At 36.6% G+C, this 26,064-nt stretch overlaps 1 protein-coding gene and 1 long non-coding RNA gene across 6 annotated transcripts in view; one reads left to right on the forward strand and one right to left on the reverse strand.

Moving 5' to 3' along the window:
* The window catches only part of NTRK3 (neurotrophic receptor tyrosine kinase 3), a 472,049-nt gene that overhangs the window by 255,372 nt on the left and 190,613 nt on the right, over positions 1-26,064 (forward strand). For all 5 annotated transcript variants that reach the window (XM_074234130.1, XM_074234132.1, XM_074234131.1 and 2 more), the window contains one exon: positions 25,364-25,552. In XM_074234130.1, the coding sequence (XP_074090231.1) occupies positions 25,364-25,552 (189 nt within the window). The remainder of the gene's footprint in view (positions 1-25,363; positions 25,553-26,064) is intronic.
* On the reverse strand, positions 1,004-26,000 carry LOC141521507 (uncharacterized). The gene is made up of 3 exons (XR_012477957.1): positions 25,795-26,000; positions 1,586-9,589; positions 1,004-1,314 (listed from the first exon to the last, which is right to left on the reverse strand). It is a non-coding gene; the product is annotated as an uncharacterized LOC141521507 (long non-coding RNA).

A 26,064-nucleotide genomic window follows, 5' to 3' on the forward strand; every position in this document is an offset into this window, starting at 1 on the left:
CAGAACAATTTGCCAGTGGTGAAGGCTAGATACCTGGTTTGATTATGGGGGTGAGGAAGCAAGTAGCCAGGCAGCTACTAATTTCTATTAATTAGAGAATCTTTGGATCATTTAATTTTGAACTGGAAATGACTTGGAGATCATCTAGTTGCAAGGGTGCAGTGGATAGAGTGCTGGACTTGGAATCAGGAAGACTTATCTTCCTGCATTCAAATCCAGCCTCACAATAGCTATGTGACCCTAGGTAAGTCACTTAAGCCTGTTTGCCTTAATTTCCTCATCTATAAAAGGAACTGAAGTAGGAAGTAGAAAACTGTTCCAGTATCTCTACCAAGAAAATCTCAAATAGGGTCACAGAGAGTTGGATATGACTGAAAACTATTCAACAACAATAGTTCAATTCTGTCATTATGCAGATAAAAGAAACAGAATCATAGTTACTTGACCAACCTTACCTAGATAGTAACAAAGTTAGTAGTCTTCTGACTCCCAAGTCCAGTATTTTTCCCCTTTATATCTAAAAGGAACTAAATGAAGGATTACATGTAAATCTCTGTAAAATTAAGGGAATTAATGTTATTTCATTTAATAGGTTAGATGATAATGTCATTATCAAAGTCTTGCTTTTTCCCAGCAAGGGTGAAAACAGAAGGCAAAAAAATAATGTTCATTTACAATCCTTGACACTTGAATTTCAATTAACCCATACATATGAAGAGACCATCAGAGAATCAGGCATATTTAAGGGTAGTCTTTGGAATTTGGACCCATATACTGCTAATAATGGAATTTCAGTGATTACAGCAGTAGTTATTGGGGCCTTCATGATTTAAATATATATATATATATATATATATATCCATAAATAGCTTTTCCATTCACAAACTAGAGTTTAGCAGAAATGAATTTATATAAACAGAAAAAAATTATTAGGTACAAGTTTAGACTATATGTATACATATATACAATGCATGTATGACATATGCATACATTAATATAAAGAAATATATATATATATGTATATATATAACTATTCCATAAAAGCATGTGCATGTCTAAGTATAAAAAAATCTTGAACTTATATGTGTTATGGCTGTTCATTGGACTCACATTCCTACCTTATTTGATCCTTAACAATTCTGTTATTTATGGCACATATTTTTATCCCTGATTTCCAGATGAAGAAATTGAGTCCCTCATGGACTAATTGACTTGTTCAGGTTCATTGAACTAGTCAGTGGCAAACACAAGTCTTGAACCCATGTCTTCTGATTCCAAATCCAGTGGTCTTCTTACTAGATTTTAGGTTGGCATCTGTGGAAAGAACAGTCAACAAATTACTAGCAACTTTTATTTTGCAAGGTAGTTATTATTTTAAATGAGGTTGCTTCTTTGAACAGAAGAATATATTAAAGCATGAAAACATTTCAAGAAAAATATATCTAAATTTGCATGAGAGATGTATTTCCCTAAAGTTATATGAAAATGAACTCATAATTATGTCCATAACACTTAATGGTTCTATGCAAATAGTAGGTTCTAAATAAATACTTCTTGATTGATTAATATTTTCCTATTGACTTACTCTTTAATTCCAGGGATGCTTTTTATCTCCATTGCTGATTAATCTTCACTTTGCAGTGACTTCTCACACTTTAGCTTTCAGTTTCTCTGCCTTCAGCTTCTCTTCCAAGCAGTTAATGATGTGTAAGATATTCAAATGCACTAGAAGAGCTGCTATTTAAAGGAACCTTGGGGTGAATCCTTTGATAAAGTGAAGAATCCATTTGTAATGTGAATAATCATCTCCTAATTAAGCTGTTTGTTCTTTAAGTTCAGATTTTTACATATCAGCTCTCTTAAAATTTGAATTTAACATCATCCACACACTAATACACAGCATGCATTCAAGAAGTCAACATTTCCATGTTTAGCCAGTGAATGTTGACATCAGCCTCCTGACTAATGTTAAAGCAATCTCATTTATGTTTTTGTTTGATATTTTGCATATATCATACATTTCTCAAGTTAGTGCTATAGATAAAGTCAAAATTAGTTAACTAATGTTGGCATTAGCAAGTTCCAGAGTGTAACCATAACATAAACACACATAGGCATGAACACACACACGGAGGACATTTTTATATTTTGTATTCTTTTCTGAAGTGCAAGGGGTTTTAAATAGAACTCTAACAAGCAATATTGTTAAGTAATTAAAAAGAAATAATAATAAAGAAAACCAATTCAAATGGTTATAACCTTATAGACTATGTTCTGCTTGCTGTTCTGGGACTACATACAGACCTTGAAAAAATGAACTATGAAATGCCATGACTCTGTTTTAGATTATCAAATGGTATCATACTTCCTACCATCACTTGCTGCAATCCTGACCTCCATAAATTGCCCTCCTTTTCTTCTAATTCTTATCATTGCTCATGAACCTTCTAAACATTCCATGAAATCTTTGAAGGCATTCCTTGACTTTGCATGTTTTCTGCCTTTCCATCATTTATATTTCTCTCTATTCACAGAAGTAGAAAGTTATTATTGCTCTCAGTTAAGGAAAGTGAGCCTCTAAGGAAATGGAGTGGCTTATTTCTGGCCAGAGCATTGAGTTAAAGATAAAGCCAGGAATAAGAACTGTATTAGAACTCAAGATTCTTGTATTTTACATTTGGTTGATCATCTCTTCCATGACAAATCTCCTTCCCTCTTCCTAGGCAGCTTTGACTTTTACAGGATCTCCATTTCCATTTTAATAATCTCAGGCCTTCCCTTGACTCTGCAAAGGAATTAAATTTAAATACATAGCCTACATTTTATCTTGACATTTTCTTTAGAAGATGGGAAAAGTTGAGAGGAAAGAAAAAAAATCAGAAATTCAGCCTTTCCATCATAAGAGCTAAATCTTTTCCCTTTCATTAAAGGCCTTTATTTGGAACCTCTTGGGAGACACAGAGAGTCAAGTCTTGCTTTGCCACTCCACAGGCTCTCCAGTTACCTCTGGAGATGCAGGAGAATAATCTGTATCCCACAGTCCATGTCCCTGTGGAGAATATACCAGTGTCAGCATTAAGTGATGTGACTTAAAGATAGTCTTGTCAGTCTAATTGATCTTGAGTCATTGCCTTTCCTGTCAGAGCTGTCTGTCTCCTTACCCATAATCCTCATCACTTTGATAGCCCGTCAGGAATATGGGACTTGGTCCAGCCTTGCCTTCATCCAATAACATTATGAAATTGATACTGACACTTCCATTGGCACTAATTTCTCTAAGAGATTGGAGCCAGAGGACAAGTGGTTTAGTTTCATGGCAGTTAAACTTTCCAAGTAGATCAAGATGGCCTGTGATTGATTGACTTGTACCCTTAAGGAAAGAGGAGGAAGAAAGCTAACAGAGCAGAGAGGGGGATGGGTAAAATAACAGTTGTATCATCACCAAGAGATATTTATTGGGAACTTGGGTGTGATGGTGTCATGTATAGATAATCAGAAGATATACTTCCTTTCATCTCCCCCCACCCAAGAGCTTACTTTTAAAGAGAATGTCTCAGATCCCCAGGGGTAGATTCCACACAGTATAATATAGAAAGACTATATAGGGTAGAAGGTCAGTCATGATAATACTTCCCAATGACTAAGGCCAAAAAACCCCAAACACATTCTTCTTTTTGATTCAGAAACAGTGCCTTCTGAATGTATCAGTATCTCACTTAAGTGAATGAGGCAGAGGCATTTAGTTCATTAACTAGATATCTCCTGGAGCAAGCTGTGGGCCAAACAGATCACCCAAATGAAAGAAATTTTGATATTTTGGGGGGGGGAGCATGTAAAATGTTTACCAGCACTACTTGATCTGGAATTGAGAGTTGAGAACAGGGTTGCAGAAAATGATTCTTTGCTCTGTGTCTGCTTAGGTACCTCATGAGGAGAGGCTCTTCAGTTTGCTAAAAAAAATCTCTTTTACCTGTAATATGTCAATGTTTCTGGGGGTGGGATGTCACTCACTAAGTAACATTAAGCCTAAGCAATATGTTTTTCTTGAAGTTTTAAATTAGAATTTTTGGCATCTTTAAATATTAGGTGGATTTGATTGAATATCTGTTGGGGTTTGATTAACTTTGTAACTATATGAAGAGTGTGCCTAGGAAAAAGTAAGGAAGGGTAGCCATTTTTGATCTAATAATGTTTAATGAAATTTTAAAATAATCTATCTGTGAATATGCACATTTGTGTTTGCATACGTGTGAAGGAAAATTATATTTTGTGACTCCTCATTCATATAACTGTCATTTAGGTACACATGGGCACCTGGGTGAGTGGGCAAGTGTGTAAACAGTAGTAAGTATTACAGTATATAAAGCATTCCATGTGAAAGGAAGAGATTAGAAAGTTGATATGTTGTTATTTCGATTGATTTTGCTGTTGCATTTCCACCTAAAGGTAAAGAGTAGACATGTTGGAAATCAATCGACCCTCTGCTCTCACTCTTCTCCCTCTGTGGTACTGTTCAAATAAAATGCTTATATCATTTTTACGGTGTGTCTGTGATAGGGATGAGTGAGCCAAGAGATTAATAGATGCTGCTGAAGCCTTTACCCAACTGCTGCCCAGCATGTGCAGGGAAATTTGCCAGTGGCTAAAGTTCAAGGTGTTTCTGAGGTGAAAGCCCTGGGATGTGTGAGCTACCAAGAAAGTAGGAGAGATGAGATAAAAGCCTAAGAGAAGTGGGAAGGGAATTCAGCTTGGAGACCTGATCATGGCTGTCAGAGCTTAGAGAATTTTACCGGATGCACAGTTTAAAGCTATTAGTCTAGGCAAGTCCCTCATTCTTCAGAGATGAGGGAACTAATGCCCAGAGAGAGAGGACTGAGCTGTCCTGAGTTGAATGAACGAGTGAAAACTCATCTAACCTATTAAATCTAGCTAACTCCACATGTTTCTCATCCTTGTACTTGGTATGTCTCACCATCTGCCCTGATACTAAGTACATGCTGCTGCCCCACCATTATCTGCTTTTTTACTTTGACAACAGTGATCAGATCAATGTTATCACAGAATCTGGAATGTTTGTTACAGTTTACTTACTTATGGATTCTTTAACCATTCCTATGACTTCTCAAACCAAAACTCCCCATCTTTCAGAGATGAGAAAACTCTTTCTTCTGCCAAAAGCCATTTGGATATTTATAACATCATTTGCAGGCTATATTTGTTCAAACATTTAATGAATTAACCCCTAAAAGGCTCCCAGATTTTTTGAATTTTGTGTTCCATCTGTGGTTGCCTTAGTAATGCCAGACCAATATGGCCTGCAGGTTGTGTGTTCCCCACCTATGCTTTTTAATAATGTAATATTTTTAGGGAAAGAACTGTCATATATTTGTACTTACAGACCCATATCTAGTACAGTGTCTGGCTCAAGGAAGATACTCAATAAATGCATTTTCTTGTATTAATTATTTACAGTGACTTTTACAAAGTTAGAATTTTGATTTCCTGAACCTTTATTAATATCAGTAGTTTTGTTTGTTTTTTTTGGTTTGGTTTTTTTTGTTGTTGTTTTTGTGATACAATACACTAAAAAGAGATTTAGGTTTGAGTGACATGATTTATATGCTATATCATAAAAGGCCCTTTGGCAGGTTCTGGAATGGGGCCATGAAGTCACTGTGAAATCTTCTATAGGAGTGAAAATGTCATTGAGAGGAGGAATTCCTTATAGACAAAGATTTCTTCATTCATTTTTCATCCTTGTGTTTGTTTCCTCCACTTTTATCCCTATTCTCTATGTTCTTACTTTGCCATCACTGCTGGATGGAGTTATCACCTTCAAAGGGAATGGAGCACATAATAATACCACTGCAATAGGGGCTATGCAAGAGTGTGAGTATAGGAATGAGAGTCATCAGGGCTCTCCTGTCCCAGGGCCAGGATGGAAATTAAAATGAGTAGCTAGGTAACAAAGTGGATAGAGCACTGGACTTGGAATTGGGAAGACTCATCTTAAGGAAATCAACCAATAGTTACTCTTACCATGTCCATTATTCCCAAGGAATAGTAGATAGTAATAATTCTAGAACTCAGGGAGGCTACATCTCAGTTCTAGCAACCTCTGTAAGGGAAACATTTAGGGGATTTCTTATAGTAAGAGTGCAGAAGGTTCATGTCTTTGGATAGTTCTCCTAAATCATAGGTGGGGAACCTTTTTTTTTTCTGCCAAGGGCCATTTGGTTATTCATAACATCATTCATGGGTCATCTTTTTTTCTGCTGAGGACCATACAATTACCAACTTAAAAATTAGCCTGCAGTTGCCTTGACTGAACCTGACATTCCTCAACCCTGACATTCCCCAGCCCTGATCCCAACCCTGTCCTAAACAGAGAAATACACAAGGGCTATTGTTCATTTTGTAGTGTAGTATTGGACTTGGAATAAATGAGACTAAATTAAAATACTTATAGTTTTGTATCCCTGAGCAAATCATATTTTCTCCTTTAGCTTGAATTTTCTCATCAGCCTCATAAAGTTGTAAACATACTTATGTGTTAATGTATCTTAAACAATTTACAATTTTTAAAACTCTATACAAATATGAGCTGTTATTATTTCTAACCCAGATTGGATAGATAATAAATAAATACTTGTTGACTGCTTTTTTCTTGGCTTCTCATGGGGTTGACATTAGTCTCAGGGTGCCATTTTCTGATATGTACCTATTTCTTTAAGTGGATTTATCATGCAATTCCTATTATGTGTATTGACATCACAGTTTATAAAATGTATTTTTTTTAGGTTTTTGCAAGGCTGGGGTTAAGTGGCTTGCCCCAAGGCCACACAGCTAGATAATTATTAAGTGTCTGAGACTGGATTTGAACCCAGGTACTCCTGACTCCAGGGCTGGTGCTTTATCCACTGCGCCACCTAGCCGCCCCTTGTTGTTGTTTTTTAATCCTGGTAGGAGACTCACAGCATAAGTCCCTAAAAAATATTGAGATGGATAAACCTATATCTCCTTATAACTTCCAAATAGCCACTAGAGTCTCCTATAATGAGAAAGGGAAATCAGCACTTTTCCTTTCTCAAAATCTCCTAGTTGGTTTTAGAAATGCTGCTCTATCACCTGCTTCCTGCTAGCACTTTCATCAGTTATCCCTCAAGCTTGTAGTTTGACTCTACCTCTTGGTCTTCCTGACTTCCTTCAAATCAACAACAAACAACAACAAAAAAAATCCCAGTTAAAATGCCATCTGCAAGAAACCCTTCTCTTCCTTAATATGAGGGATTTTTTTTATGTTGATTATCTTCTTGTCTATATCTTGTTTTATGTGGTTTTCATGTCACTCCCCATCAGATGGTAAGTTCCTTGGGACTGTTTTTTGTTTATTTTGTTTAGTTTTTCTATTTCCCATCATTTTTCATGCTTCCTGACTTGTCCTAAATGCTCAATAAATGCTTACTGACAGATTGACTAACAGAGAATATATAAGAATTGCAGTGATATTCTATTCATTTTTCTATTTTAGAACAGTTTATGAATGCCATTGAATCTGTAAGCTCACTCTCCTCTCTCTCTCTGCCTCTCATTGTTCTCCTTACTTAGGTTTCCTGGCAAAGAACAGAAATTTCCAAGGAGATACTTTGCATTAGTATTAACTAATATTCTATTGTTGCTGAAGGTTTACAAAGTGCTTTACATATGTTGATTTATTTAATCCTTATAACAACTCTGTAATATATGTAACATTAATATTTAAAAACTTTTTTTTGTAAGGCAATGGGGTTAAGTGACTTGCCCAAGGTCACACAGCTTAGTAAGTGTCTGAGATAGGATTTGAACTCAGGTACTCCTGACTCCAGGGCCAGTGCTCTATCCACTGAGCAACCTAGCTGACCTTATAGGTAGCATTATTATCCACATTTCACATACAGAGAAACTGAGGCATCCAGAAGTTAATTGATTTGACTAGAGGGTAAGCATCTGATACAGGATTTGAATTCAGGTCTTCCTGATTCTAACTTCTGCTACCAAGCTATACTAAGAGAAAAAAAAGAAAGAAAGAAAAAATATCTTCTTGCCTAAATAAGGAAGCAGAGGAGACTATCAAGTACTACTCATGGGAACACATCCAGAATTGCTTTCATTGGGTGGGCAGAAAAGACAGATTTAATGGATTGAGTTTGTGAAGATTTAAAATTCTTTTCTTGTGGATGAGCTCAGGGATTCAGAATAACATAAAAGAAGTCATCTAGGATTGTTTTGTTGTATTGTTCCATAACTGAAAATTCATGATCAGTTTGGGAAAGTTTAATTTTTTTGTATTGTTCCTGCAAGCTTCTTCATTTTAGATTTGAGTGTTTCAGGGGTCTGTCTTTATGTGTGATGATGCTTATCCCTTACAAAGGCATATTCTAGTTAGTAAGTAGTCCTATGAGGCAAGCGTTACAGTGAATAAAATAAAATCTGTTTCTTTGTGGATGACATGAAGAAATAGGTATCCAGTGTCCTATCTCAAAGGATTGTGGTGAAACTCAAATCAGATCATATGATGGGAAAGGAAAGGAAGGGAGGAGAAGGAAAGAAAGAAAAAGGAGGAAAGGAGAGAGAGAGGGGGGACAGGAAGGGAAGGAAGGGAATGGAAGGGTAGAGGCATTTATGTGTCAGAGACTATGAAACATTTTACAAATATTGCCTCATTTGTACTCTGTAAACTTTAAAGGGTTATAGAGCTATCAGTTGTTATTTTTTATAGAGGTGAATAGAAAATATCCTTTGCCCCATAAACTTCCTTTTGGGTTCTTTTTGAATAGAAAAATAGCTAGTGATTCAGTAAAATTTCTTGTCCCATGAAAAGATTAGTTTATTCATCCTCATGTACCTTTAAGAGAAGTATGGTATGGATAGAAAGAACTAGATTTAAAATCTAGAAATATTTGGGTTTGAATTTTTACCTCATAAAATTACTACTGCTATGACTCTTGGTAAGTTACATGACTTCACTGAGCCTCAGTTTTTCCTCTTGAAAATGAAGGGTTTGGACACGATGACCTCTAAAGTTCTTTCTGTTTCTAAATCTATGGTTCTATGATCATAGCTCTTTTTACCATCTTTACTTTTACCCCACTGATATTTATATGTTCTTATCATAAAGAGACCTTATTTTGAATGCACCCCAGGAAATAACTATGCTTCTCTAGATGACTGGCCACTAATTCCAGGTCTACCTTAAACTGGAGAAATTTCATGTTTGGCATCAGATTCTTGGTCCTTACACTCCACAGGTGGATTTGGTGTTCAATATTGTTTAATGCAATTTGGACAGTAAAAGAAGAGAAAAGAACAAGCACATAATAAGTACTTACTATGTGCCAGATACAGTACTAAATACTTTGCAATTATAATCTCAATTGATTCTCACCACAGCCCTTTTGAGATGGGTGCTATTATATGCACTTACAATGGAAGAAACTGAGGCAAATAGAAGTTGAGTGACTTGCACATGCCCAGGTGTTTAGTGTCTGAGGCTGGATTTGATCTCAAGTCTTCCTGACATCCAGCTATATCAACTGACTGCCAGTAAGATCTAGAATAAATCAAACAGAAAGTGAGCCAAGCATGAGATAGAGTATAAAGTGAAATATTTCATTCTCCCACAATTCAACAAAAGTTTAGAGTAAGGATTATTAATTAAACACTCAGGAAAATTACAAAAAAGAAGGACACAGGCTTCTAGACTGAGAGCTCATCTAGCTCATCCTCCATATTTGAAAGTTCAGCCTAGAGAGATTAAATGATTGACTCAGGTAGTTAAGTACCTGAAGAAGGGATTTGAACCTTGGTCCTTCAAGTCCCAATCTAGTGATAGTAAAACCATACTGCCTCCCATCACTCCTTTATATATTTGCATAATATAGATCCTGATTAGAATAGTCTATGGAGCTTTTGAATTTAGAAATTTGAGTCCTAGTATCATTACCAAGTCGGTCATACTGTGGTACCTTGATAAGTCATCAAGCAATTTTGCAGTTTTGCTTTATGTATTGTTCAGTTATTTCACTTCTGTCCAAATCTTCATGACCCCATTTGGAGTTTTCTTGGTAAAGATCCTGGAATGGTTTGCCATTTCCTTCTTGTTTGTTTGATTTTTAGGTTTTTGCAAGGCAAATGGGATTAAGAGGCTTGCCCAAGGCCACACAGCTAGGTAATTATTAAGTGTCTGAGGCCAGATTTGAACCCAGGTACTCCTGACTCCAAGGCTTGTGCTTTGTCCACTATGCCACCTAGCCACCCCACCATTTCCTTCTTTATCTCATTTACAGATGAACTAAAGCAAAAAGGGTTAAGTGATTTGCTTGGGGTCACACAGTGCATGTCTGAGGTCAGATTTAAACTCATGAAGATTCTTCCTGACTCCAGGCCCAGCACACTATCCATTGTGCCACCTCACTTCCCCTTTGCATAAAGTGCCTACCTCTTTTTTTGTTTTTCTTCTCTCTCTTCTCTCCCCACTTTAGTACACAAGCATCCCCACCCCACCCCGCCACACACAGCGTGAGGAATTGTCAAGAACCCAGATTCAAGAATATATGGGCTTGAGTCTTAGTTCTTCTACTTAGTAGCTTAGGCAGATTTTTCACAAGTTTAAACCTCAGTTTTCTTAGGTGACACTGTTCTACACTCTTCCAACTCTAATATTTTATGATGTCCTGTTTTGCACTACATTATGAAATAATCTTTATATATAAAATCTTACAAGAAAGGGTAAATTGCCACCTCTCCTACATGGTTTCCATGTTATTTACTTTTGTGCTCTTTGCTATTCTTCATTGCATGTGTTCATGCATTGTCTCACTGGATGCCTGTGGGCACAATTAACTCCTTTTAAAGCATGGTGCTAATGGAAACAAAGTTATGGATTCTCAGGCAGTGCTATTGACCACTCCTCAAAAATCTGACTTGTTATCTCATAAATGTGTAACATGGATCAAAAGAGGGATGTGGGAGTAGCAGTAAATAACTCAGTACAATCCAGTAACAGTACTTGGATATGACTCTAAGGCAGGTATTCTTTCCCTAAGGTCCATGAACTTGTTTTTCTTTGTAAAAAATAGTTGAATGATTGTATTTCAAGATAATCTGGGGTTTTTGGTAATCTGATGCATTTTATGAATTTTAAAACAGCATTCCAAGAAGGGAGGTTTTACCAGCCTGTCAAAGTGCTCCATCACACACACAAAAAAGTTAAAAACCTGATTCTAAAAATAATATACTACTTTTGCTACATCTGGCATATCATCTTATTTGCAATGAGATATCACAAGCCTTTACATTCCAAATCAATATTTTATAAAATTTTTTTATCTTTTATTCATATTTGTAAAAAAAGAAGATACTTCCAAAATCTGTATATTTATTTAGTTTTAGATTATATGCATGTATTACTATGCAACTCAGTTTCTCCAGCTAGAAATAAAAAGTGGAGGCAGAGTTGAATTATCAGAAGTGTGGGACCCACTATTTGCTTTCTGTAGCCAAAAAATGGTCTGAGAGGAAGGGAGTGGTTATGCTGGGAGCTAATGGTGGTCATGGAATTTTACCCCATGTTATACATCTCCTGTAGGAGCCCTGTAATTTTATAACTGCCCCAACAGACTGATGTCTGGGGCAGGAGGGGGTAAAAGTGACTTGAACAATGGCGAAAGAAGGAAAGGAGTGGGGAGAGTTTTGAGGAGTAATAGGTGAAAGTAAACATGGTTGTGATGAAGACAATCCCTGTGATTGGTAATTGCAAGGAGGGTGGGATTCTGACCCATTTGCCTTTCCTTCAGCGAATCGATCACTTATCTCTTAGGGTTATGCAGCAGCCCTGTTACAATCATTCCATGACCAAAAGTACCAGTGTCAAATAAAGGTAGCCCTAAATTTATATTATATATTGAATTCAGTCAGGAAAGAGGAGTTAAATTATTTAGGAATGAAAGAGAAAAATCAAGTAAGCTGAGGATCCAGAATGCCATGGCCATCATGATGATAGTGCTATGTCGGGATAGTAAGAAATCAGTAAGGTCAGCCTCAGGGAAATAGAGAAAATAACCAAGTGCTGGCTCCCAGCGTCCCCAGTTCTGACTTGTGGGTAGAGGATACACATGCTTGGCCAAAGGCCCACACCTGCCAATAAAAATTAAGAAATTGATTTCCTTTTGTTTGCCTCTGAGGACAAAGCTCCTTTTATGAGACAGTAAATGGAATCCCTCTCTGAGCAGTGTCGGATTTTTAATTGTATTTGTTGTTTTATGAGTTCTCATTCCAGCATTGTTGGTGTGAAGCTTATCCCCCAGGGATGAGTCAGTATTTGATTTTTATCAGTGGGAAAGGTTGGGATTTTTAAAGTATTTCTTTCATCTGAAAGTTGTGTCTGTCGTTTTCTTTTGGAGACATTAAGGAAACATAAAGCATAACCAGATTTTTTTTTTATATTCTATAATGGCCTGAATGAACTACAGAATTTAGGAGACTCTTTTTTGACAATTGGTGGTCTTGACCCAGCAGAAGTTGAGGATTAATTCTCAACTTTCATTCAGAGGAGCTATTTCAAGGCAAATCACAGTGCTGAGGACTTTCAGGTCAGTGTTTGCCATGGTCATGCACATATTTGAGTCTGATAGGGTGTCAGAATCAAAGGTGCTTAAGCACCTTAAAATCTGAAATAATGCTTGTGCACAATCTCATTCTTGAAAGAGCTTTCTGGAAGAAGAGGAGAGGGCTGGCTCATTGCCTGCCAGAGAGCATGGAGGTGGTTGGCTAGGGGTTTCTTGAGATCCACTTAGGCCTTCAGTTCTGTGATGTAGTCCAGGGTGGACTTTGTTTTTTCAACCAAACCAAGATTTATATAATAATGAATTGTCTATAGATGAGCCTTTTGTAGTGATTTTCCTGATTTTGTCAGTCTATAGAGGTTTAAGTCCCCTGTTGTAACTTTAAAGACATTTAATCTTTTGCTTTCAGTATAACTTGCTATATTCAATTCAAAAAGCATTTATACAGTACTTTGTTCAGAGAATTCTACTGGGGGAGGAATACAAAGAATGAATGAAAATGAAATGTTCTTGGCCTAGGAGAGCTTACCATTTTGTCCATCATCTTTCAAAACATTCCAGTCACTCATCTAGGGTCATAGAGGCCAGCAAATCATAATTGATTTCAAGATAATGTTGTAATTCTTTACCTCATAGAGCATGCGATATTGAAGTCCACAAGGTCACACTAAAGATATTTTTTTTAAAATAAAATTCTCTGATAGAATTGAGATGCCAAACACATTTCTATAATAGTCACTGGATAGAATTTCCAGTGTTTACACATACTCATACACACACACACACACACACACACACACACACACACACACACACACAAACACATTCAGCCATACACAGAATTTCAGAATTGGAAGGAACCTTGGTGGCCATCTATTCTAACTCATAATTCATTCCTGAATAACAATTCCCCTTTACAACATATCAGGCAATTTTTCATCCAGCCCTTAAGATTTACAAAGTCAAGGAACTCACAACTTCCAGAGGCAGCTCATTCCATATTTGGATATTTCTGATAAATAAGAAAATTTCCCTTTTAGAAATCATAAAATTATCATTTTTTCAACTTCTACCCATTATTCCTAATTTTAATTTCTAAGGATTAATTTAAAAAGTCTAACTCCCCTTTTCTAGGGTTTAACCCTTAAGGTTTTACATCTCTACTTTTTTCAATCAATTATATATTATCAGTCATAATTATTAACAATAAAGTATTCACTTCCCAAAACTGTTATGTTGATAAAAAGAAACATTTGTCAAACTCTTTGCCATTCTTAAAGTGCTAGACAAATGCCAGATATCATTATTATTAGTATTAATTTATTATTAAATATTAACAATTATAAAGCTGACATTTATATAACATTTATAAGTATAGCAAATTGCTTGACAAATATTTCTTTATATCTTCACAACAGCTCTGGGAGATAGGTGCTACTATTGTATCTATATTTCAGATGAGGGAATCGAGGCAGACAACAATTAACTGACTTAAATTTTTGGAACTAAATTTTTGGAACTGGATTTGATGTTAGGTGTTCCTAACTCTAGGTCCAGTTCTCTATCCACTGTGCCATTTAGTTGTACATTTGGTTTGAATGCAAAACTCTTTATTATTCCTTTAATCTCTTCAGCTTCTTAGGTAATACATTGGTCAATCAACAAACATTTATTGTTAGTAATTATGCTAGGTGCTAAGGATACAAAGACAAAAAAAATGAAATGTCTCCTGTGCTCAAGGAGTTTACATTACATCAATGACTTTATAGTACCCCCAATATGGTCTAACCATGTCAGAATACAGCAGGAATGTCAACTTCTCCTTAGATGGTTTGCTCTAATGTAGCTTATGGTGAGACCTTCTTGGTTGACATCTAACTTACAGTTGCCTCAAACCCTTGGATTCTTATCAGATGAACTTCTTCTGCCTGGCTATGCATCTTGTACTTGGGAATCTGATGGTTGGAGATATGAGTATAAAAATTCATGTTTATCTTGATTAAAATTCATCATATTACATTTGGTCATCTTTCCCAGTTGTGTCCCATCTACAGCTTTATTAGTCATATTCTCTGTTTCAAAAAATGTCCCACATATGAGCATATAGAAGGGATATTAAGTAACCTATGGACTCTTGCACTCCCTCCCCAATGTAAAAAGTGTCTCTGTTTATAGGCTGTTAGGGAGATGCATTTGAAACAGTACAAACTTGACTATGAGGTATGAATGATTTTATTTGGGAAGTTGCTATTTCTTCAGCACTCTCTTTTGCACCCACACGTTCTTTCTTGAATCCTGTTGAATTTCTCTATGGCTAATTGATAAAGGTATTTTTTAGGATCTGAAATGGCATCCCAGGAACCTCTAGACTTTAGCATTCCTTACTTTGAGGAACACTGATGAGCCCATGTCCCTAATTAATACCTCTGTAGTCCAGACATATCAGATTTGAGCTTTCCTTGACACAGAAAAGCCTAATCAGTTATTCTTATCATTCTAATTTAGTGTTTTTAGTAAAAAGAATCCACAAAAGGGGATCCCTCTATTTGTGATATTTGAGTGTCTCCCCTGAGAAAAGGAGAGAAAAGAAAATGTTATAAGAACATGGAGAAGCAGTATGGTCCATCTTGCTGAGGGGGAAAGAAAAATAAATAAACACCTGTTGTAGGCATCAGGCTTCCTCTAATTACCCAATTTATCTATTATTCTATGCTTGGAAGAACAAAGACCACTGCACATTTCAAAATAACAACAACAAAGTCCAACAGGTTGGAGAAAAGATTAATGTGAAGAGAGCTGTATCCCCTAGCAGTGCTTGTTCAAAAGCTTGAACTTAGTGAAAAGGCTTCAAGGTAGTTTTTTTTTCTTTTCCTTTTTGTTTATTAGAACTACATAATAAAGTAATTGTGCAATTAGAAATGGATTAGTGACAGGAGAGAAGCAGAGAGCAGGTAAAAGATCATCTCTGTTGTGTCGGGAACTCATATACAGAAGGCTTTACTCATTTTCTTGACCTGCTTAGCCTCTGGCAGCTTCAAGAAAATAGACGAGAATTCCCTAGACATCTGAGGTTTTCTCCATTTTTCTTTTCTTCTTCAGTATCTTAATAAGATTCTGTGCTCTGTTTATTAAGATACGAAGAAGTACTTCCCCCTTCAGGGCCTCCATGATTCATTAAGATTTTTGTTTATGTTTGACTCTGAGAGATGCCTCAAAATATAGTGGACAAAAAGAGGAAGAGATGAGAGGAAAGGAAGGTGGTCCATATGAACAGTGAAATTGTTTTAGCTTTATGATTTTCATAGAGTCCCAGCAAACTCCTGGTTCTCTGCCTTTGAGAAGAATGAGCAGTGGTATACTGCACAGATGAGAGGAGAGTGTGTTTAAGAAGTCAATGGGTGAAAAGTAGGTTGAGCATCTCTGGGGTAGTAATAATTTAGAGAAAACATTTACCAGTGTTGGGAGGCACCATTACATCTCTCTAGATTCAATATGTCTAAAGATCCCTTAATGGACTTACCAGTCCCTTCCTCATTTCTAGGTAGCAAATTCTTACCACCATAGATAACCCTAAATTATGAGATAGGTAGAGTATCTTTCACAAACTGTAGATAAGAAATTTGAAATTGAATGAACTCTAAATCTCACCCAAGTCCTAGAAGAAAGTAAGATCTTCTTAGTCACAGGTCCTGTGTCATATATTTTTGCTTCTAATGGCTAGGGAGATGTTTTCTAGTTAGGGATATGTATATATGCCTTGCCTACATTGCTGTTAAGCTTTTTTTACTTCCCCTCATTGTAAAGTCCAGACAGTCCTTTTTTTATCTATCCAGGTCATCAAAGAAGATATTGTACATTTAGAGACCAATACTATACACTCATTACTCTCACCCCTCAAGGAGGTGAATTCAAGTAAGGTTCTGAGGCAGAGAATGCCATTTAATAAAAATAATGGAAAGGTCATTTTCCTGAGGCATGTATTGAGGATAAGCCAAACCTCTTCTTGACATCTGACCCCCAAGAATTGCCAAATCTGGCAACTATTGTCCATTGTTGGTGATTTATCTGGGGATGAATGATACTATCAGGGGGAATCTAGAAAACATGATTAAGAATGATGTTCTGTCCAAAAAACTAAATACCTTGGGGAACACAGGTGGTGCTTTTATCACTGTCACTGTTTGAAAGTAGGGCTTTCCAGAGTGAAAAGCAGATTTGGTAAGTGAACAGCTGGCTAAAAGGTTAGTTTCTGAGGAGAATTTTTCTGAATATTGCCTTGGCAAATAATGGGTTGCACATAACAGGGGCAGATAAAAATCATATTTACCTAGAGACTTCTAAATTTAATCAGGTGGGATTTAAATCGAAAAAGAACAGGGGAAGAGAAAACTGTCCACATAGATCTGATGAGACTGGTACCACATAGAGAAGCAGGTATGACAGGAGGAATAGCATAAGACAGAACTAGTAATTCCCAGGAGATAATATCTGAGAAGGGAGATAGCAATAAAACACAGAGCCTCATACATTCATATACAAATACATAAATAATGGGTAATACGGAGGTTGAACTACAGGAAGCAGATTTGACTTCATAGATTTCTTTGAGGCTTGGTAAAATGAGACTCATGATTGCCATTTGACTCTGGAAAGAGTGTGCTTTATTTTAAAGGAACAGGATAGTTGAAATGGGAGTATTGGGGGAGGGGGGTGACTGAATTATGTAATTCTTAAGATTTTTGCCACCAGTGAGATTTGAAAGATCTTAGAGAGTGGGGAAATATCTATACCTCTTGATATTAAAAGATCCCTTTAGGCATGAAACTCACTTCTCAGGAGTACCCTCTGCCTCTGGGTCTCCTCCCCCTATTTTAGAGGGTGGAGAGGTCCTTCCAGAATCTCCATTTAATGAGAGCACTTGGGCTCTACTTCTTTTGTGTCAACACCCACTGGTAACTTCTCTTCCCTTTTTCTAGTTTCCTTTACTGTGTTGTCTTCTCCATTAATATAAAATCTCTTTGAGGTCAGGGGCTACCTTTTTTCTTTTATTCAGAATTTTATGCCTAGTACATAATAAGCAATTAAAGGAAACTTTGTTACAACTTTTTTGTAGGATTGGAAAATGGCACATATTTGATACCATCAAAACAACAACAATAACAACAGCAGCAGCAGCAAAACCAGGATGGATTTTGCAAATTATAGACTAGAACGATAATATTTTAGAACAGGGGTGGGTAGCGTTTATTCTGCCAAGGGCCATTTGAATATTTACAACATCATTTATCTATTATATTTGCTCAAACATTTAATTAATTTATTCCTAAAAATTTCCTAAATATATTGAATTTCAAGTCCTCCCTGTAGTTGACATGGCAGTGCCAGACCATGGGCTTTATATGGCCCATGGACTAGATGTTCCCTGCCCCTGTTCTAGAACGTTTTAACTATTTGTAAATGCTTAGATTGAAAAAGAAGAATCACTAACCACCAAGATGTTTTTTGTTTTTGTTTTTTAAATCAGGAACAGGTCATTCCAGGCTATCTAGAGTGCCCTTTTTAAAAAGGTGATTAAATTGGTAGATGATGAGGATGCAGTAGAAATAGATTTCAGCAAAAGATATTACAATATCTCTTATACTATATATATATATGTATATATATATATATATATATATATATATATATATATATATATATGAAGAAGATCAAAACACATGGGCTAGTTGTATGTATTTGGAATTGATCCAATGCCCTGATCTAAAGAGTAGTCATTAATTATTTGATGTCATTTTTGAGGGAGGTCTTTAATATAACTCCCCAGTTATCTATCCTAGATTCAATGTTGTTAATCATTTTTATCAATGACTTGAATAGAGGCATAGGTCACATGTTTGCCAAAAATTCAACTGTCATAATGCCTGGAGGGATATCTAACATTTTGGATGAAAGAGTCTGAACCACCTAGATGATGGGCTGAATTAGATTAGATGAAATGTAATATGGATACATATAAAATTCTCCAATTTGACCAATAAAAGGAAATAGGGTGAGACAACAGATGTTTTGAAAAGATTCTGGCGGTTTTAATGGGTTACACAATGTCAAAAGTGTCAGACTCTCAGTAGTATTAAATGGTAATCAGAAAAAATAAACTTTATTCTAGGATACAGTATGAGAAACATAGAATCCAGTATGAGAAAAGTAATTATTTCTACTATGCTGTGCTCTGACTAGGCTATGTGTAGAATTCTGTTTTTTGTCCTAGGCAACACACTGTAGGAAAGGTAGATGAATTGCAGAATATCTCTAAGAAGGCAAAGAGTATGGTGAGATGATTGAAGAACAAACCACATGAGGATCAAAGGAAGGAACTAACTTATTGTGTGGCAAGTCACTTAGCTTTCTGGGTTACAATTTCCTGACATATGAAAAAACAAATACAAAAACAAAAAACCTCCAAGGTTTTGAGGAATAGATTTCTGAATTACCCATTTTTATGATCTACTTCTTCCTAGCCAGACTTCATTTAAAACGTTATATTCTCTATCTTTAGCATTGATAGATATTCTGCCAAAGGAGGACTTGAGAAAGACATCATAGATGTTTTTTAAAATATTTGGGTGGGGCTGCTATGTGAACCAGGAGCTAGTTTGCTCTACTTGTCCTTAAAAACCAAAACCAGGTATAATGATGTGTCAAAGTGTTCAAGAACTAGATTTTAGCTTTAAAAAGAAGTGAAATCCAACTTCCTAACAATTATAGCCGCCATCCCAAAGTAGAACAGGCTACCTTGGAAGATAGTAAGTTCCATTTTCTTTTCTTTGGAAAGTTGACTCCAAGCTCTAATGGATGATCAGTTTTGGAGAATGTTGTACAGAGAATACTCATTATTTACTGATGGGATCAGTTAATCTTTAAAGACTCTTCCAGGTTACATTGGCAATTCTCTGGGGCTCCCTTGTGTTTTCACTTTACCAGGTACAATGGGAGATAAGGAAAAAGTGATGATGATGATGATGATGATGATGTTTGTCCTTTGTTCTCAAAGACCATGACATCAGGGAGGTGATACTCTGGCTTACTTGTGAATTAGATTTGAGTAAGGAGGTACTGTGTTAAATCACCAGCCTTACTTTCTTCTCTGGAGTCAACTGGGTCCAATGGCCAGATATGGATTAGGACTATTGGAGGTGACCCTGGAAGTGAGGCAATCAGTGTTAAGTGACTTGATACATACTTCAGGGTGCATGTAGTCTAGTGGGAATTGCAAGTCACAGTCATGTTAAACAGCAGCCAATTATATAATAAAGGTATGGTATAGTGGAAATGTGATGCAATAGAAAAATCCAGAATGGGAACTCAGACATCTTAGTTTGAATACTTGTCTCTGTCACTAAGTAATTATAGCTTCTTATTGAGTTCTAACTCTGTTATTAACTTATTGTGTAATAAGTCACTTAACAATTTGGGTTACAAATTGCTGACCTATAAAAGTACAAAACACAAAAACAAAAGAACTCCAAGATTTTGAGGCCCAGATTTCTGAAGTAACCATTTTTATGATCTACCACCCATTCCTAGCTAGATTTCACTTAGAACTTTCTTCTAAATCTTGGGCATGTGATAGATATTCTGTATATCAGTTATCTGTGGTAGGATCTTATCATCTTACTGATCAGTATATTCCATGAAAACGGACCACATCACTCTCATCCTTATCATCCATATCACCAACTCTTACTTAAACTTTAAAAAAAAATTTTTTTACCTAAATTTTTCAGTCTTTCCTGGTGACTGCCATAGTGTAGTATATATAAAAGGTGCTTATTTCATGTCTGTCAAATTGAACTGAAGTGAGATAATTGAAAGAGGAAATGAGAAAGGCTTGTCTCTCTGAAGACTGGATTGTTGTTATTACTCTAACTTAAAGGTTTTATTTGTCTGAGGGAGAAAGGATAGGGAGGGGAAAGAAGATAGACTAGGAAAGAATGATAATGTTTGTCTTTCATTTTTGAAGAAGACAATGACATCAGGGGGATGGTGCCATGATTAGCGTGTGAATTGGATTGGGGGGGGGGGGGGCTGTGCTAAGTCATTAGCCTCACTTTCTCCTCCAGATCCATCTGGATCTATTGACAATCTATGAACCAGGACAACTGGAGATGACCCTGGATTGGAGGCATTCAGGGTTAAGTGCCTTGCTCAAGGTTACACAATTAGTAAGAGTCAAGTGTCTGAGTCTGGATTCAAATTCCTTTCTTCTTGCTTTCAAAGTCAGTGTTCTTAGCTGCTCCAGATAGGAAAGAAAGAATGACTATAGGAAAAAAGAAATACACTCACTATTCAGAGAGGATACTTCCAAGGTTGCTTATTATAGAAACAGGACTAAATAGGACTTTCAACTGATATTTACTCCATAACATTGTATTCAGGCAGGATTGAAACTAAATTGAACTAACCAATAGCACATCCCTATGACTAGAGTTCCAGGAGAAGTCCATTCTCTCATTCATCAGACCTGTACATTATCTAAGAAGATTGTGCAAGGGACAAAATTTGTAACGGGTTTCTAAGGAACTGATTTTATTGCTGGGCAAAAAATTATTACAAGCATTTAGGTAACAATGTATTGCAGCTGTTTCACATAATCACTGACACATTCAAACATTTGTCATGGCCAGGGCCAAGCTCTCTGATGCTTGTTGGAAAAAATGGAGAGCCGTTAAGTTGCATTTGCTGGTCTTCCCTTTCTCATAGCTTTGTAGGTCCCCTTACTTCTGTCTTGAAACTGCTTACCACTTTGTCAACAGCAACCATTTTCTCCATTATCTCTGACAAGTTGGTAATGGATTTTTGCATTGGAAACATTTTTTGAGTCTAAAAACTAAATCACAGCATGTACTCTATCTGGTATCCACATGTATAGTGGAGTGGCCATTTTTAACTGAGGGTTCACTAAGCTACAAACAATTCCAGCTGGGACAGTTTACAGTGCCGCCACATATGTCTATCAAAATATTGTACTATCAACAGCACTGTTGGGTGGTATGGAATACTGTGATAATTAACCTCATAAGCTTCCTTTTGGAACAACCTTTCAATTCCCCTCATTCCTCTACCCCTGTGACTCTCTCTTACTTGAGGTGGAAGTGGAAAATGGGAATGAAAAAAGTTTATAATGTTACCTGAGGCCATCAGGGCTTACTTCAGACTTTTGTTGTCGTCTTAGTTTAATATTATTCATTAGGCCATTGGAAGCTTGGTATTTTCATAGTTATAGGGTTTGAAATATTGATGGAACTTTATGAGTCTAAATCAAATCTCTGCCTTATGAAGGAAACCCTTCTACAAAATCCTGACAAGTGGTTTTGATGGCCCTTATCATTCCCCTTCACATGGCTTTGGCATTTATCTATCTCTTTCCTTTGTGCTGTACATTTGTAGTTTAGGGGGCCTGGGTGAATGATTATGGGCAGGTGAGGAGGAACAGAGAAGAGAAAAATCAAGAAATGACAGCCTTCAATGGAGTGATAATAACATTTTAACTTGAAAATTATTCATCTTTGTTTCCCCCAAAGCACCAAGTATGGTGCTTAGCACATAGCAGGTGCTGGATAAATATTTGTGGAAAGAAGGAAGGAGCAAAGAAGATTGACTGAGAATAAATTGCATAGTTCAGACAGACATAAACAATATGCAAACGAGATGCAAACCACATACAATTTTAAAATGTGCTTTGTGCATTTCTCCGTCTTCCCCACACTCCCATTAGCAAAATCCTGCAGAGACAAATTATGACTTGCTTCAAATCCTTTTTGGAAGAAGTAGGGGTATACATTTTAAATAAATAAATAACAATAATACCTCATATAGATTTTTAAAAAAATTCTTTCAAAAATCAATTTACCCTCACAAATCACCTTTGAGTTAAGTCAGGGCAGATGTAATTATCCCCCATTTTATAAAAGAAGAAACTGTCTCAGAGAGGTTAAATGATCTGCTGATTTCCTAGCAATTAAGCTAGGAATCCAAGAAGGTAGATTAAAAACCAAGTCTCCTGACTCTAACCTTGTGCACTTTTCAGTATACTTTATTTTTATCACTATTAAATTTCATTTCATTATATTTGTGCTATCCATTCTAGCTTTGATTTGGACCATTGTTTTAGCTTATCAAGATTTTCTTGGATTCCAGGTTTTTTTATTCATATAACACATTAGTGCTCTCTTATAGATGCATGTCTGCAAATTTGATAACTGAGCTATTTAAGTGCTCATCCAAATCACTGATAAAAATATTGGACACAATAGGACTAAGGACAGAGCCCTCAAGCATTTTATTAGAAACCTCTCACCAAGTTGAAATTAGTCTTATAGGCATGAATTTTTTTGCCTAGCCTTATAAGCAGTTGAATTCATTCAATTATCTTGTCATTGAGGTCACAATTCCATGTTTTGTAAGTAAAAATTTTTAGAAATTTTAAGAATAGTTTTAGCATGTAGTTGGGAAAAATAACATATTATTATTTTTAAAGTATATAGCAAAGAAATATTAATAGAATGCACTACAACCATGACATCACCCTCCTCAACTTATCTAATGACATTGTCAAAAAAAAAAAGGAAATGAGATTTGTCTGGTATGACTTGTTCTTGATTAAGTCATTCTGAGTTATAATGATCCCTACTTCCCTTTTTCAGTATTTACAAGTCATCTTATTAATCAATTCATCAATGATTGATCTTTTTAATAATGTGTTTTAGAATCTTGGCAGAAATTGAAGACAAGCTCACTGATCTAGAATTAAAAGAATCAAATTTTTCTGTTTTAAAGATTGAAACATTTCTCTCTCTTTCTCTCCTTTGCTCTCTCTTTCTCTCCACTCTTCCTTATCACATTCTCTCCTCCACCACAACCAACTCCTCCCTTGAATTTCTCCCCCATCTCTATCTTGTCTGTTGCATGTTCTCTCTCTCTCTCTCTCTCTCTCTCTCTCTCTCTCTCTCTCTCTCTCTCTCTCCCCCCCCCCCCCGAAAGTTCAGCAATCATATCTTCATCTATAACTTTTCTTAGTACCCTTAGATACAATTCAGCACTGCTACTTGACAAACTCATAAAGGACAATTAGGTGCTTTCCTAACAGTTTCCCACTTATCTTGGTTTTCAATAGACTAATTATCTATTTTTGCCTTAATATCATATTTCTGGGGAGGGAAAAACAGAAGCAAAAATGGGAATTGAACAGTTCTGTTTTTTCTCTTTGTAGGTATTATTATATCATTTCTTCCCCCCTCCCCCCCAAAAAAGATCCTATACTTTTTCCATTGTTCTCTTGCCTGCAACGCAAATGCTAAGTAAAATCTCAGAAAGGGCCTTTTTGATTAAAACAAGTTCATTCTTTCTATTAATATTCCTGACACTGTCATTACAGGAACTAGACCACTCTTTTCCATTTATTTACAGGGCTCCGAATTTGATTTAAGTATATGGCTCATTTTAAAACCAAGAAATGATGAAAGCCATTCTGAGGAGATCTTTGTTCAAATCTCACCTCAGTCACTAAACAGTTATATGACCCTGGGCAAGACATTTCACCTCTCTACTTAAGATGAGGGGGTTAGGCCTGATGGATTCTAATATCCTTTCTATCTATAAATCTCTGAACCTATGAGAACTATGATTCTGATATCTGAATTGTCAATAAATCTAAGTTACCCCTTCCCTCCTTTATTTTCTCCTATCAGAATCATTTTCTATTATCACCTGGAGAGCCCTTTTTTGGTATTGTATTAGTGAAGTAGATTAGAGAAGTGAGTTTTCCTTCTCAGTTATTTCATGATCATGCCATTTCTTTTTGAACAAAAAATTTATTTAAGGCAATGTGGTTAAGTGACTTGCCCAAGGTCACACAGCTAGGTAATTATTAAGTGTTTGAGGCCGAATTTGAACTCAGGGCCTCCTGACTCCAAGGCCAGTGCTCTATCCACTGCACCACCTAGCTGCCTCCCCCCCAGCTGCCCCCATGCCATTTCTTTTCAATGTAATATAACTTGATTACTCTGGTAATCAGTTTTCTTTTCCTATTGTGATATAGACTTCCTGGTTCCCTTATTCTATCTCTTAGTTTGAGTGAGTATGAGGAATATCTTCGGATCAAAAAAGGATTTCTTACTGGTCTCCATTCTCAGGCAAATCGATAGAATAGTGGAAGCAGTGCTGATTTTAGAAGCTGGAAATCCTGTGTTTGAATCTTATATGACTTTGGGCAAGTCATTTAATCTTTTTCAACTCCATTTTCATGTAAATTGGGAATAATAATAGCACCTATGTTCAGATGATCAAATGAAATAGCATGTAAAGAATTTTGAAAAATTAAAAATACTATGTTATCCTTAACTACAGGTAGAAAACTATTTTCTGTCAAGGACCTTCTGGATATTTATAACATTATTTGCAAGGCCTTACAAAATTTTTAACTTAAAATTTAGCCTGCTACATTTGACCAAATATGTAATTGATTCACTCCTTAAAAACTCCTAGATTTATTGAATTTCAAGTCTTATCTGTGGTTACCATGGCAGTGCCATACCAAATGATTTGAGGGTCTTATATGGCTCTTGGCAGAATGACCTAGACACAATAGTACTGGGGGAAGATGAGATATGTACCAGATGTGGGTGTAGGGGAGGATTGATGATCTTTGATTGAATTAACCCTTGACTGATGACCCTACTTTCTTTGTGTTGTATCCTGTGCAGGTCCAGTGGCTGTCATCAGCGGTGAGGAGGATTCAGCTAGCCCACTGCACCATATAAACCATGGGATCACCACACCCTCGTCGCTGGACGCCGGGCCGGACACGGTGGTGATCGGCATGACTCGAATCCCTGTCATTGAGAACCCTCAGTACTTCCGACAGGGCCATAACTGCCACAAGCCAGACACATGTGAGTACTTGAGTAGAAGGATTCCCCTTCAGAGAGGGAGGGGGCTGGTCTGGCCAAAAGATCCCAGATTGGGGATTCTTGCACTCGGGATTCATTCTCTGCCATCTACCACTTCCTGCCCACTTCCAAATAGGCTCTCCCTGCCTGACTCTGGAACAGATGTGAGGAAGAATCTCTGTTGTGTTCCAAGTCAGCAGGGGAGGAAAAGATTCAAAGCACTGTGGAGGGAGGGAGGGCCTTACCTTCTGCTGCCTTCAGGAGCCTCCTGCCTGTCCCAGGGTACACTCTGTGATTTTTCCCTAAGGTCATCTATTGTTTCCCAAATCAGATAAAACTCAGAAGAGACTGGGAAGAGAGGTCAGAGTTTAAGGGTCAGGTCTGATGAAGAGAAGTGAAGAAATAAGCAAGACAAATCCTGACTGTGACCTGGTCTATGGCTTTACTAAAGATAATCTTTGTCAAGCCAGAGTGCAATGTTATGAGCAAACAAGTCTCTTACAAAACCAGTATTA

The sequence above is a fragment of the Macrotis lagotis genome, chromosome 4, assembly GCF_037893015.1.
Source record: "Macrotis lagotis isolate mMagLag1 chromosome 4, bilby.v1.9.chrom.fasta, whole genome shotgun sequence".
NCBI lineage: Eukaryota > Metazoa > Chordata > Mammalia > Peramelemorphia > Peramelidae > Macrotis > Macrotis lagotis.